This window comes from Theobroma cacao, chromosome 10 (genome assembly GCF_000208745.1).
Source record: "Theobroma cacao cultivar B97-61/B2 chromosome 10, Criollo_cocoa_genome_V2, whole genome shotgun sequence".
In the NCBI taxonomy this organism is placed as follows: domain Eukaryota; kingdom Viridiplantae; phylum Streptophyta; class Magnoliopsida; order Malvales; family Malvaceae; genus Theobroma; species Theobroma cacao.
Window position 1 is genome coordinate 12,204,639 of NC_030859.1, and position 12,742 is coordinate 12,217,380.

The 12,742-nt window shown below is 34.1% G+C and overlaps 2 protein-coding genes across 2 annotated transcripts; one reads left to right on the plus strand and one right to left on the minus strand.

The window, feature by feature from the left end:
• On the plus strand, positions 6,632-10,547 carry LOC18586763 (uncharacterized RNA-binding protein C1827.05c). Its single transcript, XM_018129485.1, has 8 exons — positions 6,632-6,891; positions 7,010-7,124; positions 7,226-7,281; positions 7,758-7,805; positions 7,893-7,990; positions 8,970-9,039; positions 9,154-9,264; positions 10,215-10,547. Exons 1-8 carry the CDS (start codon positions 6,793-6,795, stop codon positions 10,263-10,265), a joined length of 648 nt encoding a protein of 215 aa, XP_017984974.1. The 5' UTR covers positions 6,632-6,792; the 3' UTR covers positions 10,266-10,547.
• On the minus strand, positions 10,674-12,177 carry LOC18586764. The gene has a single exon (XM_018129486.1). It carries the CDS (start codon positions 12,101-12,103, stop codon positions 11,633-11,635), a length of 471 nt encoding a protein of 156 aa, XP_017984975.1. The 5' UTR covers positions 12,104-12,177; the 3' UTR covers positions 10,674-11,632.

Below are 12,742 nucleotides of genomic sequence, written 5' to 3' on the forward strand. Positions count from 1 at the left end.
TATATGTATATATATATGTTTGTGAAATAAAAGTTCATGAATATAGTATATGGTTGTAATGCATGTGAAAATTTGGCATGTTGAACTTTGAAAATTTTTGAGTATTTCATGTTGAAATTGGCATGATGAATCTTGAGAATGTCACATTTTCTTGCAAATTGAGTTTATTGCAGCACCAAATGGATTTTTAGTGCAAATGAGGTCCTTTTTACATTTAGGTGCCCTGCTTCTCGCTGTAGCGAGAAACATTCTGTTTTGGCAGCCATAAACTTGCTGCAGCGAGAATAAATCTCGCTGTAGCGAGAAACTCTCAGGTTCTAATACAATGCCTTCACTTTGATAAAGATTTTGACTACTTTTCCATCCGAATTGGGAAAAGTGATAAACATAAAAGTTGTATCCCTGCCTCTTAGCTTTCTAATGGTTTAAAAATCAGGTCAATTGGACTTTTGTAGAGGGAGATATACTAGAAAAATTGAAACATATGCAAACTAACACTATTTCTCGTTACAGCTAGAAACTTTCTATTTTGGCCACCCGAATCTCACTGCAGCGAGAATGAATTTCACTGAAGTGAGAAACTTGTTGCCATGCTTGCTACCTTGCTTGATTTTGACCTACTTTTCACCCATTTAACTTCATGGATTGATCATGGGTTTGTGAAACACTATGAGGGTATTAATCAAGGTTTGAAATTAAGGGTTTTTAGTAAGAAATTAAATCAAGTGCATTGTTTTTGAAACAAGTGCATCATGATTTTCAAATTCTTCCTATCAATTGCTTGTTACCTTCTTATGTTCACTTACTGAGTTTCGTACTCACGTTTTTAAAATTCATGTTTTCAGATTTGGAGGCAATTGGGACCTAAATTGAGTCGCACACATATGCTCGTCTTCTTGGTAGGTACTATGGCATCTCAGTAGCTGTATCTTCATCCAAAGTCACTCCGCTGACGGTCTCGAGTCTATTACTTGTGAACATGTATATGTAATGTAAACTACTAAGAGTCATGTTATAAATGAAGTATGTATATGTTGGATTGATGATGACAGTACTTTGATATAATATAAATATGAATATTCAGTTGTTATAAAATATTATTGGAACATTTACTTTTGATAGTTATAGCACTTCCTTTTAAAGATGATGGATGGGAATGATAATCAGAATTGCATAAAGAGGCTTGCTTGGGCTTAGTGGGCTATGCCCATTGGGCCCATGCGCCGGTCATGGTCGAGAATTTGGTCCGTGACAACTAGTTTCACGAAATGGTAGAGAAGGATGAAAGATCTCCTTGTGCAGCAAGGTTTAATGCGTCCCTTGTTAGGAAAGGAGGAAAGGCAACTAATGACATGAAAGATGTTGAATAGGTAGAGTTGGAGCAAAGGTGTGTGAGCACTATTCGGCTTTGCATTGGAGATAACGTGTTTAACCATGTTATTGATAAGGATTCTGCTCCAAGATTGTGGGCAAAGTTAGAAAAGATTTACTTGACGAAAAGTCTTTCCAACAAGTTGCAACTTAGGCAAAAGTTGTATCGCTTAAAGATAAAAGAGAATGAAGACCTCATGAAGCATATGAATGAATTCGATGGGATCATTGATCAATTGAAGAAGGTTGATATGAAGATGGAGGAAGAGGAAAATGTGCTATTGTTTTTAGCTTCGCTTCTAGACTCTTATGAGGTATTTGTGGAATCTCTGATATATGGGATGGATACAATAACATTAGAACAAGCACAAGCAACGTTAATGTCTCGTGAAGCCCGAAAGAAAAGTAAAGAAGGGGATAGAGATCCAAGTGGCTTGGCATTGGTAACTGAGGTTCGTAGGAGGAAGTCAACTGGTATGGGATCTAAGGGTGGCAAGTCTAGATCCAACAATGTTCAGTGCTTTCAATACAAAGGGTATAGACATATTAAAAGGGATTGTCCTACAAAAGGGGATGAAAGTAACGAGAACAACGGTGAGTGTGCTTTCATTACTGAAAGTGATGATTGTGATGTCCTTGCAATCTCAGAAAATAAGGATGCAAATTTTGATTAGTATTTAGATTCTTCTTCTGCCACTCATGTATGTTATCAAAAAGATTATTTTGATTTACTTTAAGAATGGATGGTTGGGAATTTGACTTTAGGTAATAAGTCAATAGTGAAAGTCATAGGTCTTAGAGTGGTGAAAATCAAATGTATGATGGAGTTGTGCGTTCTTTGGGTGGTGTGGCCTATGTCCTAGAGATGCATAAGAATCTATATCATTGAGCCTGTTAGACTCCAAAGGGTATGAATATTCTGCATGTGATGGAGTTGTAAAAGTCACACAAGGCAACATGATCCTGATAAGGGGCAATTTGCATAATGACTTGTATCATCTAGAATGTGAGGCCTCAAAAGGATGGGAATAGTGTACAGGAGATGGTAGCTACCAAAGTGAGATTTCATTTGCCGAGAAGGTGATGAAAGGTTCACATGATGTAGACGATGGTGAAAGGACGAAAAATTTTGCCAGTAGTGAATTGGAAGGGTCGTCGAGGTCCCTTTCCGAAGTCAATTAGTGCCATTGACTTGACGGCTACACAGGTGCATTGGCCGTTTTGTAGAATCGAGTGTTGGACCATGCTTGATTTGGTATGTGTAGTCATGGTAATTATAAAGGCCAATGATTTGGAAAGTCTAATGCTTGGAGAGCTGTTCAAGGTGTTGGAAAGTAAGTGGAGTTAGGAAGTTTAATTAAGTGCGACTAGTGGAAGAGGTTTAAGGAGTTTGAATTCAAATCAAAGGTGGAGATTTGTTGAGTTTTAGGTTGATTAGAATTCTAGATCTTGTTCGATTAAGATTCTTGTTTGTATACAACATTGAGTAATTGTATGGTTTTAAACTTCTTATTCCATATCGAGTCCTAATCACATTCTACTTTAGACTTTTATATTATAAAAGTGGATCTCTAAGCTTTAGAATTGTAAGTAGTGCTTTGAGAGCTCTAGAGAGGGAACACCTTGTAACTCTGTCTTTTGCTTTAGGTAAAGCTAGAGTGGTTTGGATGAATGTTCTTGGGAGGTTATTGAGGAAGAGTGTGCAAGGGATCTTGGGTTGGTTTGGGGAACCATAAAGGTCAATTTATTATACTTTAAATTCTCAATAATAGAAGAACAATTTCACTCCGTAGATGTAGGCAAGAGGTTGAACCATGTAAATTCTTGTGTTTTTCTGTTTGCTTGATTTTTTTGGGTTTTATCTTTGTTGTTTCTTGGGCAATTTCCACAACACATTCCAACTTTGAATTTTCGGATTTGAGGGTGTAAAAAGTGAGATTTCAGCTTCTTAAACATTTAAACTCATGGGTTTCAAAATCTGAAACTTTCCCTCTCTAATTTCAACGTTTTACTCTCTAAAATTTTAGGGTTTTTACTTGATTCCTCTTCAACAAACTAACCGAAGTAAGACAAGTTGAAATTAAGGTTATTTATACTATCGATTTGTAGTTTGGAAGAAGATAAAAGTCTAATTTTAGGTTTAGAGAGATTAAGTAGGTTTTTGTTTAGGTATTTTGATTATTACAAATTTTTTGAAATTAATGAAGCTATTAATGATTATTAATCATTTTAGGTTCTGTTGAAGGCTCCAATATTCCATATTGAGTAAGGTTTTGTTGGTTGGATGTGTTAGAAGGAAAGCACCTCTTGTGTTGTGAGTAGATATGGTGTTTTCAAATTATTTTGATATAAGCATGTTTTAGTATTTAATGATGTGTTGATTAATCATGTATTTAAGAGAGGAATTTGAAGTTGAAATGCCGTGTTTAAATAAGCTTTGGAAATGTAACTATGGTATATAAATATGTATAATTATATAATTAGTCTTGTGCATAGGAAACAAGCATTTTAATTGTTTTGATACCTCAAATGTGAACTTAGTTTGAATGGTTTATAGGTTATATGAATGTAGTCCTTGGATGATGTGTGAATTTAAAGGTTAGCATTTGATAAAGTATGAAGGCAACCTTAATGTACGGTTTGCTCCTATTGTGAAATAAAATTGAGTTGATAGCACTGTATGAATTACATGCCCCTAGTATGTTATGTACTATTATCGAGTTAGGTTACATGCCTTTAATATGTTCTATAATACTATCCATGTGGGTGACATGCCCTTAGGATGTTCTGTATTACTATTGATAGGGATTACATGCCCCTATCATGTTATGTTTACATACCATAGCATGTTTTGTTTATGTGCCTTTTATCATGTTCTGATGGTACACTATTGAGATAGTGGTCTTGCACAGACATTGATGTAGCCACGAGTTGGCAATATTTTGATGATAGTATGCATGTTGCATACAATGTACATGGGATATGTCGTGTAAATATATGAAGATTGCCCGATGATGTGTATACAAAGTATGATATTGAGCTGGTTATCACAAAAATAAGTATGAGGTTTACATGGGCTTGGAGGGCTATGCTTATTGGCTCACGTTGGTCATGGCTTAAGATTGGGTTGGGACATGTTGTATTAGCCACAAGATGGCATATAGTTTTGAAGTGTACCGTGAATACAAATATATATATATATATATATATATATATATATATATATATATATGTGTGTGTGTGTGTGTGTGTGTGTGTGTGTGTGTGTGTGTGTGGTGCGTGTGTGTATTGAATAATCTGAGCGTGTGTCATGCATTTGAACTTCATGCCAAGGCACGAAGTATGATTAACGCTATGTATTATGTTAAGTATATCAGTCTAAGGCGAGCACTCGTACAATTGATATTATGTTAGGTGTTTCTGTTTATTTGTTTTTTGAGGATTGTGTGGATTGAGTAGGCCCCACCTATAAGGTCATGGCTCAAAACGAGGTCGTGACATTCTACTTGTGACCTAGTGTCAATTGTGAGCGGAAGCTGGGGCATGAAATAATGAAGTCGTCTTTAGGTCATTTTTTATAATAGTTTATATTATACGGATCATTTTTAATGAAAGTGGTATTTAAAGTAAGAAAATATGAACATTTTGTCTGAAATTGAAATTTTATATATTGACTTGGCATGAAGATTAAGAAAAACTCTTTGATTTTAGTATTTTTTTTTAAAAAAATTTATAACATAGATAAACAATATAAAAATTATTAAAAATTAATATGAGCATATAAATTGCAAGAGTTGTACTTGTAAGTGTTAAAAAAATAAAGTGGATGTAGTATGAAGGTATCCCAAAAAGAAAAGGCGAACATTCAATATGAGATAGGTGGAGTACATGTTTTACTTGGTTTAAATTTAAAGTTGCTTCAAATTCAAGTTAGGTAACTTTGGTTTGAATTTAATTAAGTTGAGTTCATTTCAAGTATTGACCTTTAAGAGTCAAATTCTAATTGGGCCAAGTTTAGGTTTGAGTGGGTTGAATGGATTCAAGATGTGGGTTATGTAAGGGTTTCTATTTATAGACTAGGGATGTAAACTGGTTGATATTATATGATTATCTAAGGGTTACCGAACCAATAATATAGAGTTCGAGTATTTTAAATTCGGTTATGGGGAGAGTTTGGGTAAAGTTTTTAATATATGCCTCGTTTCGAGTAGGTTTCAAGTTTGACCCTTAGGATACCCATTACCCAAATTAAATTATATTATCTGATATTGGATATATGTTACATTTGAATATGATGTTTGATACTACATTTATATGGTTTTTATGTTATATTGTTGTTGTTTGAGTTATTATATAATTTTTACAAAAAATTTGCTTGAATAGTATTTAATAAATTCGGATAATTAATGAGTAATGTTATATTATTAGGGTTTGATTTTGAATAGTATTTTGTATTTTTATTTAGGTTTTAATGAAATTAGGATACCTTGATATTTAAACTGTTTCTAAGTTGAGTACCTCAAAAAACAATGGGTACTATAGTCGTTTACACCCTTACATTAGACAAGTTGTTAAATTTAGCTTGATGAACACTTGAGTTTGATTTATTTAGGATAAATACTAAATAAGTCGTTAAAATTTATCATTTTTTAAAATAAAATTTTATTTTTTTATTATATTTAAATAAATTTTTATCTTATTATTTGTATCCGAGTAGACCTTTTGTTGATAGAAAGATGCTAGTCCAGTGGTTGACTTAATGTCAGATAGCCAATTAATTGACTATCATTTTAATTAAAATTTCAAGTTTAAGGTCCCTTAGTATCTAAAATGGATTTTCAAAATCCATTTATTCAATTTTAATGTTTGAAAACAAAATTTTTTTGGTAAAGGAAAATTCTTGAAGTTAATGGAAAAAAAAAAGTCAAATAAAAAGAAAATTATCTATTGCTTTCATAAAAAAAAAAAGGTCAATATTCGCACAACTCTTCTCGTCTCATAATTAGAAGTATTACAAGTCGAGTTCCATATCAGACTTGCAAGCTTGACTTGTTTTGATTTGATTTTAGACATAATATTTTTATCAAATTCGGTTTAAAAATATTATTTTATTTAAATTTAATTAAATAGATATATTTTTAAATATATTGTTTAGGCCCAAAAAGATTCTGGAGGCCCGGTATTTTAATTTCTTTCGTCTCAGACCTGGCCCAGATTTCCTTTTTTGTTTTTCCTCCTCTCTATAGGAAGCTACGCCGTTTCGGCTTTCATACCCATTTAACATGCGCTTGCCTTTCCCCGACTTACTGGCTTGCCCTTGTTCTCTCTCAAACACAGCAGCCGCACAAACCGCTGTATAAAGAGGTGCCGAACTGAACTGTTAAAGGGAAAATTGAAGATTAAAAACTCATTCGAAAGTCGATGGGGTTGAAGGCGAGGAAAGCGTTGAAGAAAACAGTAAAGAAGGCTTCTTCTCACTTTGCACTTTCTGATTCTAAAACCGCATCTGCTGATTTCCTGGTATGTTTGTTTATTATTATTAATAATTTGTGTTTGATTTTTCTTCTTTGCAAAAAAAAAAAGAAGAAGAAGCTTGTTTGTAATTTTAAACTGTTTGGAATGGTGCATATCAATGAAGCCCTTGGAAGGCGGTCCATCGCGTGAGCTTCCAGGAAACAAACCCCAGCAAAACAAGGCTACCGTCTTGTATATTGGTCGAATCCCACATGGCTTTTATGAGAAAGAGATGGAAGGTGAAAGAATTTTACACAGAGGAGGGAATGCTTGTCTTAAAAATTTTATTTTACCTTAATTTTTTGTTTGAAATTCTTGTTAACTGGATGTTCTCTTGCAGCTTATTTTCAACAGTTTGGCGCTATTAAGAGATTAAGGATTGCTCGGAATAAAAAGGTCCTTAGCAATTGCTTCAGTTTCACTATTGTGTTCGTTCATTTATATTTCTGTGTTTGCTAGCATATTTTTCATTTTATAGACTTCAGGGTGTGCTCTATCGTTAAGCTTATTTGAAATTTAAAAAGTTTCTCATTCGGGGGTGCTACGAAGTTCCTTTTGGTGCTACCATTCTAGTTTTACTAGAAAAATGCTTTACAATGAGGGTTTTAGAAGCTGTTGGGAGTTATATGCCTTTATATGTATTTGTCTTGATACAGTTTAGCATATTTGAGTTATTGCTTTGTTGATTCTGAAGTTTCTTGAATGAAAATTTTGAAATTTCTGTTGCAATTTGGTTGAGTGTGATAGGGCCGGTTGCAGAACATAGTACTGGCATTTAATGTGTTATTTTATTGTTCACTAACATTTTCACTATGACAATAGCTAAGTATTAACTTTCTTTCTTTTGCAATTTTATTGTTGGTTTTCAACAGACAGGAAAATCAAAGCACTTTGGTTTCATAGAATTCGAGAATCCTCAGGTTGGAGTTAGTTTTTTTCATTTGATATCTAATGAAATTATGCCTATTGTGATTCTGGTTATTTTAAGTACTTCTCATTGACTGCAGGTGGCGGAAGTTGTAGCTGATTGTATGCATAATTATCTGTTGTTTGAGCATCTTTTGCAAGTCCATCTTATACCTCCAGAGCATGTTCATCCAAAATTGTAAGCAATGAGTTATTTTTCAATAAGTTGGGTTCTTTCTTATTCATGCATGTTTTTCAGGAAATTTCCAGTGCCTTTAAAAAAAAAAAGATTTAATGTAGTTATGCTTTATTTACTGCATATTATCCCCAAATTTAATACACAAGAAGACCTTGTTTTGCAATGGTACCAGCAAGATGTTTAACACTTGGTTGTCATTGCGTGAGATTGGAGTGAGAGGAAAGATATTTTTGGAAAGGAGAGGATAAGAAGTCCAAGTTCTGCATAAAGATCAGATATTTCTTATAAAAACTTGGGAGAATTTTTCTTTTTATTTTGAAAGTGAACATGTACAGATTACGTTAACTGTGGTTAATTATCAAAGGCGCGAGGCGCACTCTAGGTGCTAGACCCTTACCTCATGCAAGGTACAAGGCACAAAAAAAGCACTTATGCTAAAAGATAGTATTGTATATAGGAAAAAGAAAAAGCCTTTTGACATGACTGAAGTTAGAATTTCTTTTTCAGCGCCTTTTGCCTTGAAAAAGCGCACTTAGGTGCAAAAGTTTTGTCCTTGATTAAAGGAGCCTCGCTTGAAGGGGTGCAAGGCGCTTTGCTTGATATGCCTTGCACCTTATTGCCTACGCCTGTGCCTTGACAACACTGTTTAAAATGTGTATGTAGCTTATCTTGGATAATATTCTTGCAAATTCTGAGCAATCTGAAAGGATGATTTAAGTGGATTGTCAATATTGTTATGCATATATTAGCTGGGTGTAGAATTTCTAATGCCTGTCTGCATTTTATATATATTTTATCAAATAAATTAGTGAATTGAAGGAAAGCTTGTTTGTGAGGATCTGCTGATCTTTGAATATTACTGCAGCCCTTGCTCTCAGTGTTTTAGTAGTTTGTTAGAATACTATGCTGAAATTCAGTCATTTTCTGTGCATTACTCTGATGGATTGGTGATTGTAAATTTGTATTCTATGTTTTGTAGGTGGAGAGGTTTTAATTATAAATACAAGCCTGTGGATTATGTGCAAATTGAACGGAAGCGGCAGAATAAGGTATTCAGCATAGATAGGAAAAGTCATCTGGTGTATTTATGTGTAAATGACTAATTAATTCAGTGCTTTTTTTTTTTGCTTTTTTTAAATTTTGTTCTGTTTTTGGTTATTCAGGTGAGAACGTTGGAAGAGCACAAAAAGTTGGTGGAGAAGATCCTAAAACGAGATCAGAAGCGTCGAAAGATGATAGAGGCTGCAGGCATTGATTATGAATGCCCTGAAATTGTAAGAATCTGCCTCAGTTTTTTACTGGCTTCATTCTGTACTTGTAGCCATGGACAATTGTTGGGAATGCTTAGGTTGAAGGTGTATATGAACATTTAGTGTTAGGAATCTTCTGTTCAATAGTCTGGCATGAAGCATTTAAACATTTTGGCCTGCCATAGCATTAATTACACAAGGAATGGTTTGATCCTTTATGGATTTGACATGGAAGATGAAATTGGACAAATAACTTAACATTCGTTCTGTTCTAGCCTTGTACACTCCATTCGTCCCTTATTAGTCCTCTCTTTTCACTTTCAAATTCACATCTGGTCTTGGACAACTGACCTTGTAAGTAGGATTTACGTCATATGACTGGAGAGAAGTTCAATATAGCGGTGAACAGCTCACATTCTTGTAGGCAATCAAAGCAGGTTTTGTAATTTGTGTATAGTTTTAGAATATTTCTTTTTATGTTTGATGTCAAAATATGAAGAATCAAGATTTTTGTTAGTGTAACTTATTAAACACTATTTCTTCGTTTGGAAAACCTAGTTACAATGTTGTATGCCTGCAGACCTGATTTCAGGATTTTCCAAAAGCCTTCAAACTGGCTGCTTCTTGAAAATTTACCCTACTGGGCTTAAACCCTTTTAGTAAATGTGTAGTTTTTCATTTTTAGTTGATGGGGCATTTTAACCTTGTTTTTTGTCTCTTTTAGTTGTGATCTTGCTGCTATTGTTATGGGTGTAGTTTGACTGTAAATCGTGGTATAGTTTCATTGTTTCCTAGTTTGACTTAAGACTGCTTTGGATTAACCACGTTTAACATGAATCATAAATTATTATTTGTCAACCGTGTATGTGTAGTCTGTTAACACATTGTATATCTGTTTCTTGCTAATTCCTTTCTGCAGTCATGAGGTTTTTTGTATTTGGCCACAATGCTTACTCTGAGTGATATTTTGGCAGGTCGGTAGCATTCAGCCTGCGCCAAAGAAGATAAAGTTTGATGAAGATTAGGCACCTCAACATAAGTTTGCTCTCAGCTGTTTGTTTGGTATTTTATTTTAGCCATTTGTTTCTCTTTGGAATTTGATTTAGGAAAGTTTCTGATTGTTAAATTTTATAAAAAACAGCTTCTACACCAATGGTGAACTATGGAGTTAATGGCTTAACACAAAAAGTCTCCTGAAAAGCTCAAAATTTTGAAATTTATTGCCAAATGTAGCTGTTGACATGCTTTGCCTTAAAGTTCTGCCGCAAGTAGGGAATGTCACATTTATCATGTTGGGTCTTGGCATACCTTTCTTGGAATCATATTTATATATATATGTAATTTCAATCAATGTTGCTTTTATATAAGAAACTATATAAGAAAAAATTCATTAACAGAAAATTAAGAAAGATCCCAGCAAGACAATTAGGTGGTATGACCTAACTAGAAACGCTTTTCAATCTTGTTCTTTGGAGATTGGTGAGCCACCCACCATAAAATTAGCTCCTTTCTAAACAGGAGTGTATATATTCTCCTGGAAAACTGTTATTCATCAAATGGAAAAGAAGTGAACTCTTATTGTTTTTTTCTTCTGGAGAACTTGTAAGTTGATCTATTGAGTAACTGGGCTTCAGTTTCACGTTCTGAACATGCAACAAGCTGCGTGCAGCCATTTCAGAGCCCTTTTTTTGTCCCAGTTTGGATGTCCCCAGGCATGGCAATCCAATACTGCTCTTGGATCGGTCGCAGAATACAGTAAATGATTCCTGGAGGGCAAAACCACAAAGCAAATTGAAATTGTGATAGAGCTTTTCGGCAATTAAGTTGGTCACAATGGTTTTCTACTGGGACTGGGTGCAAGTTTTGTTCCATTATCACTTGATGCACTTTTCCTATGGATGACTCACTCTACATTCCTACCTCTCTTACCTGCTCCAGACACAATCAGGATAAGCTGTAGCCTTCAGGTTAGCTTTCTGATGCTAATCGAAAACTTACCATCCCAAAAAGCAATGATAAGTTCTTCACCAATCACCACATTACAAAACACAATAATAGAAAGTTCAAAGGACCCAAGTTTAAATAATAAACATAGCACAAATTATTTGACTCAATTTAAATTACATTTTACAAAGTCAATAATTTGAAACTCAAAATGACCTTAACCCCAAATGATTCAAACCGGAAATACCCAAGATTTTAGCCACTACAACCCAAACTCAACGACTTGCCACCTCTAAATTCCAGCAATCCAATTTTTGAAACACTTTCAATACCAATATCTAATCTTTCAAGCTAATTTTTTTCTTTCCTACTGAAAAATCCTAGTGACAGTTTCCAACAGAGGATTGGTGTTTCAAGAAATAAAGGGCAAAAAAGTTTCAAAATTTTTTCATAGGAGGGTAATGAGAATGAAAATGAGAAGAGCAGCAATGAAAGAATACTTGAGAGCAGCTAAAAGAATAGCCACCGAGATCAAAAACAGCTGCCACAAAACCTGAACACTTGCCCACGTTAGCAAACCTGTCAATCCAAGGGCTACGATGTTATCGGGATCTGGGTCCAGCAAATCACCCAATCTGAAGTTAAACATGGACCGTCGTTCATTCCTCGAATCCCCACCATTAATAGACCCATTTGGCTGCCCCTTTGGATTTTCTTCTCCTTCTTGTTTCTTGTTGGGTTCCTTGGTTAGGTCATCCTTGTTTCCATTTTGAGCAAATAGAGCGAATCGCGAAGGGTATTTTGGGACCTGAACTTGGGGTTTGGGAAATAAGGAAGCATCTTTGTAAGTAAAAGAGAGCTTCGGAGAAGTTGATGGGATTTGAGGATGTAAAGAAGACACAAGCCGCAACATTTTCATTTTCGTTTCGAGTTTTTGCCTGGTTGTCCAGAGAACCAAAAAAAGAAGCGTTGAAGCCCGGAAAAATAAAAATCAAATCCGAATTATAAATTATAAATAAAAATAAAATAATATTAAAATGACGCAAATACCCTTGAATAAAAATGATCAAAATAATTATTTAGATTTTTCGACCACAGTGGGAGTCGAAGCCACCTTTTGATCCGAAATCTTTGTTTGTTTACCTTTATCGTTAGATATGTAATTATCGTGTGGAAAATACAGTTCTTCTCTTAAACTTTTATAGCATGTTTGGTTGAAAGAATGGCTTATTTTCAAAAAATTTTGATTCCTTTATAGCATGTTTGGTTGACCATTCTCCCTTCATTCTCAAGGAATTCTGATTATTTTATTTAGTTGAAAAATGATCCAAGGAATAGCCATTCCTATGGAATGACTATTATCCAAAATTTTTTAAAATCAAGGAATAGCTAATACCATCCTCCCCCATGATATTAACTATTTCATGGTTGAAGAATAAATTTAAAAATTAATAAAGATAAAAGTACTCTTTACAAGTTTAAAAAATTACAACTTAATTTGTATAAAATATTATTTTTTTCTCTCTCCTCCTCTCACTTGATTCTAATTTTTAATAAA

Coding starts and splice junctions, on each gene's coding strand:
- LOC18586763 (XM_018129485.1), top strand. CDS start 6,793: ATGGGGTTGAAGGCGAGGAAAGCGTTGAAGAAAACAGTAAAGAAGGCT. Junction 7,125..7,225: donor TTATGAGAAAGAGATGGAAG/GTGAAAGAATTT, acceptor GTTCTCTTGCAG/CTTATTTTCAACAGTTTGGC. Junction 7,282..7,757: donor GGATTGCTCGGAATAAAAAG/GTCCTTAGCAAT, acceptor GGTTTTCAACAG/ACAGGAAAATCAAAGCACTT.
- LOC18586764 (XM_018129486.1), bottom strand. CDS start 12,103: ATGAAAATGTTGCGGCTTGTGTCTTCTTTACATCCTCAAATCCCATCA.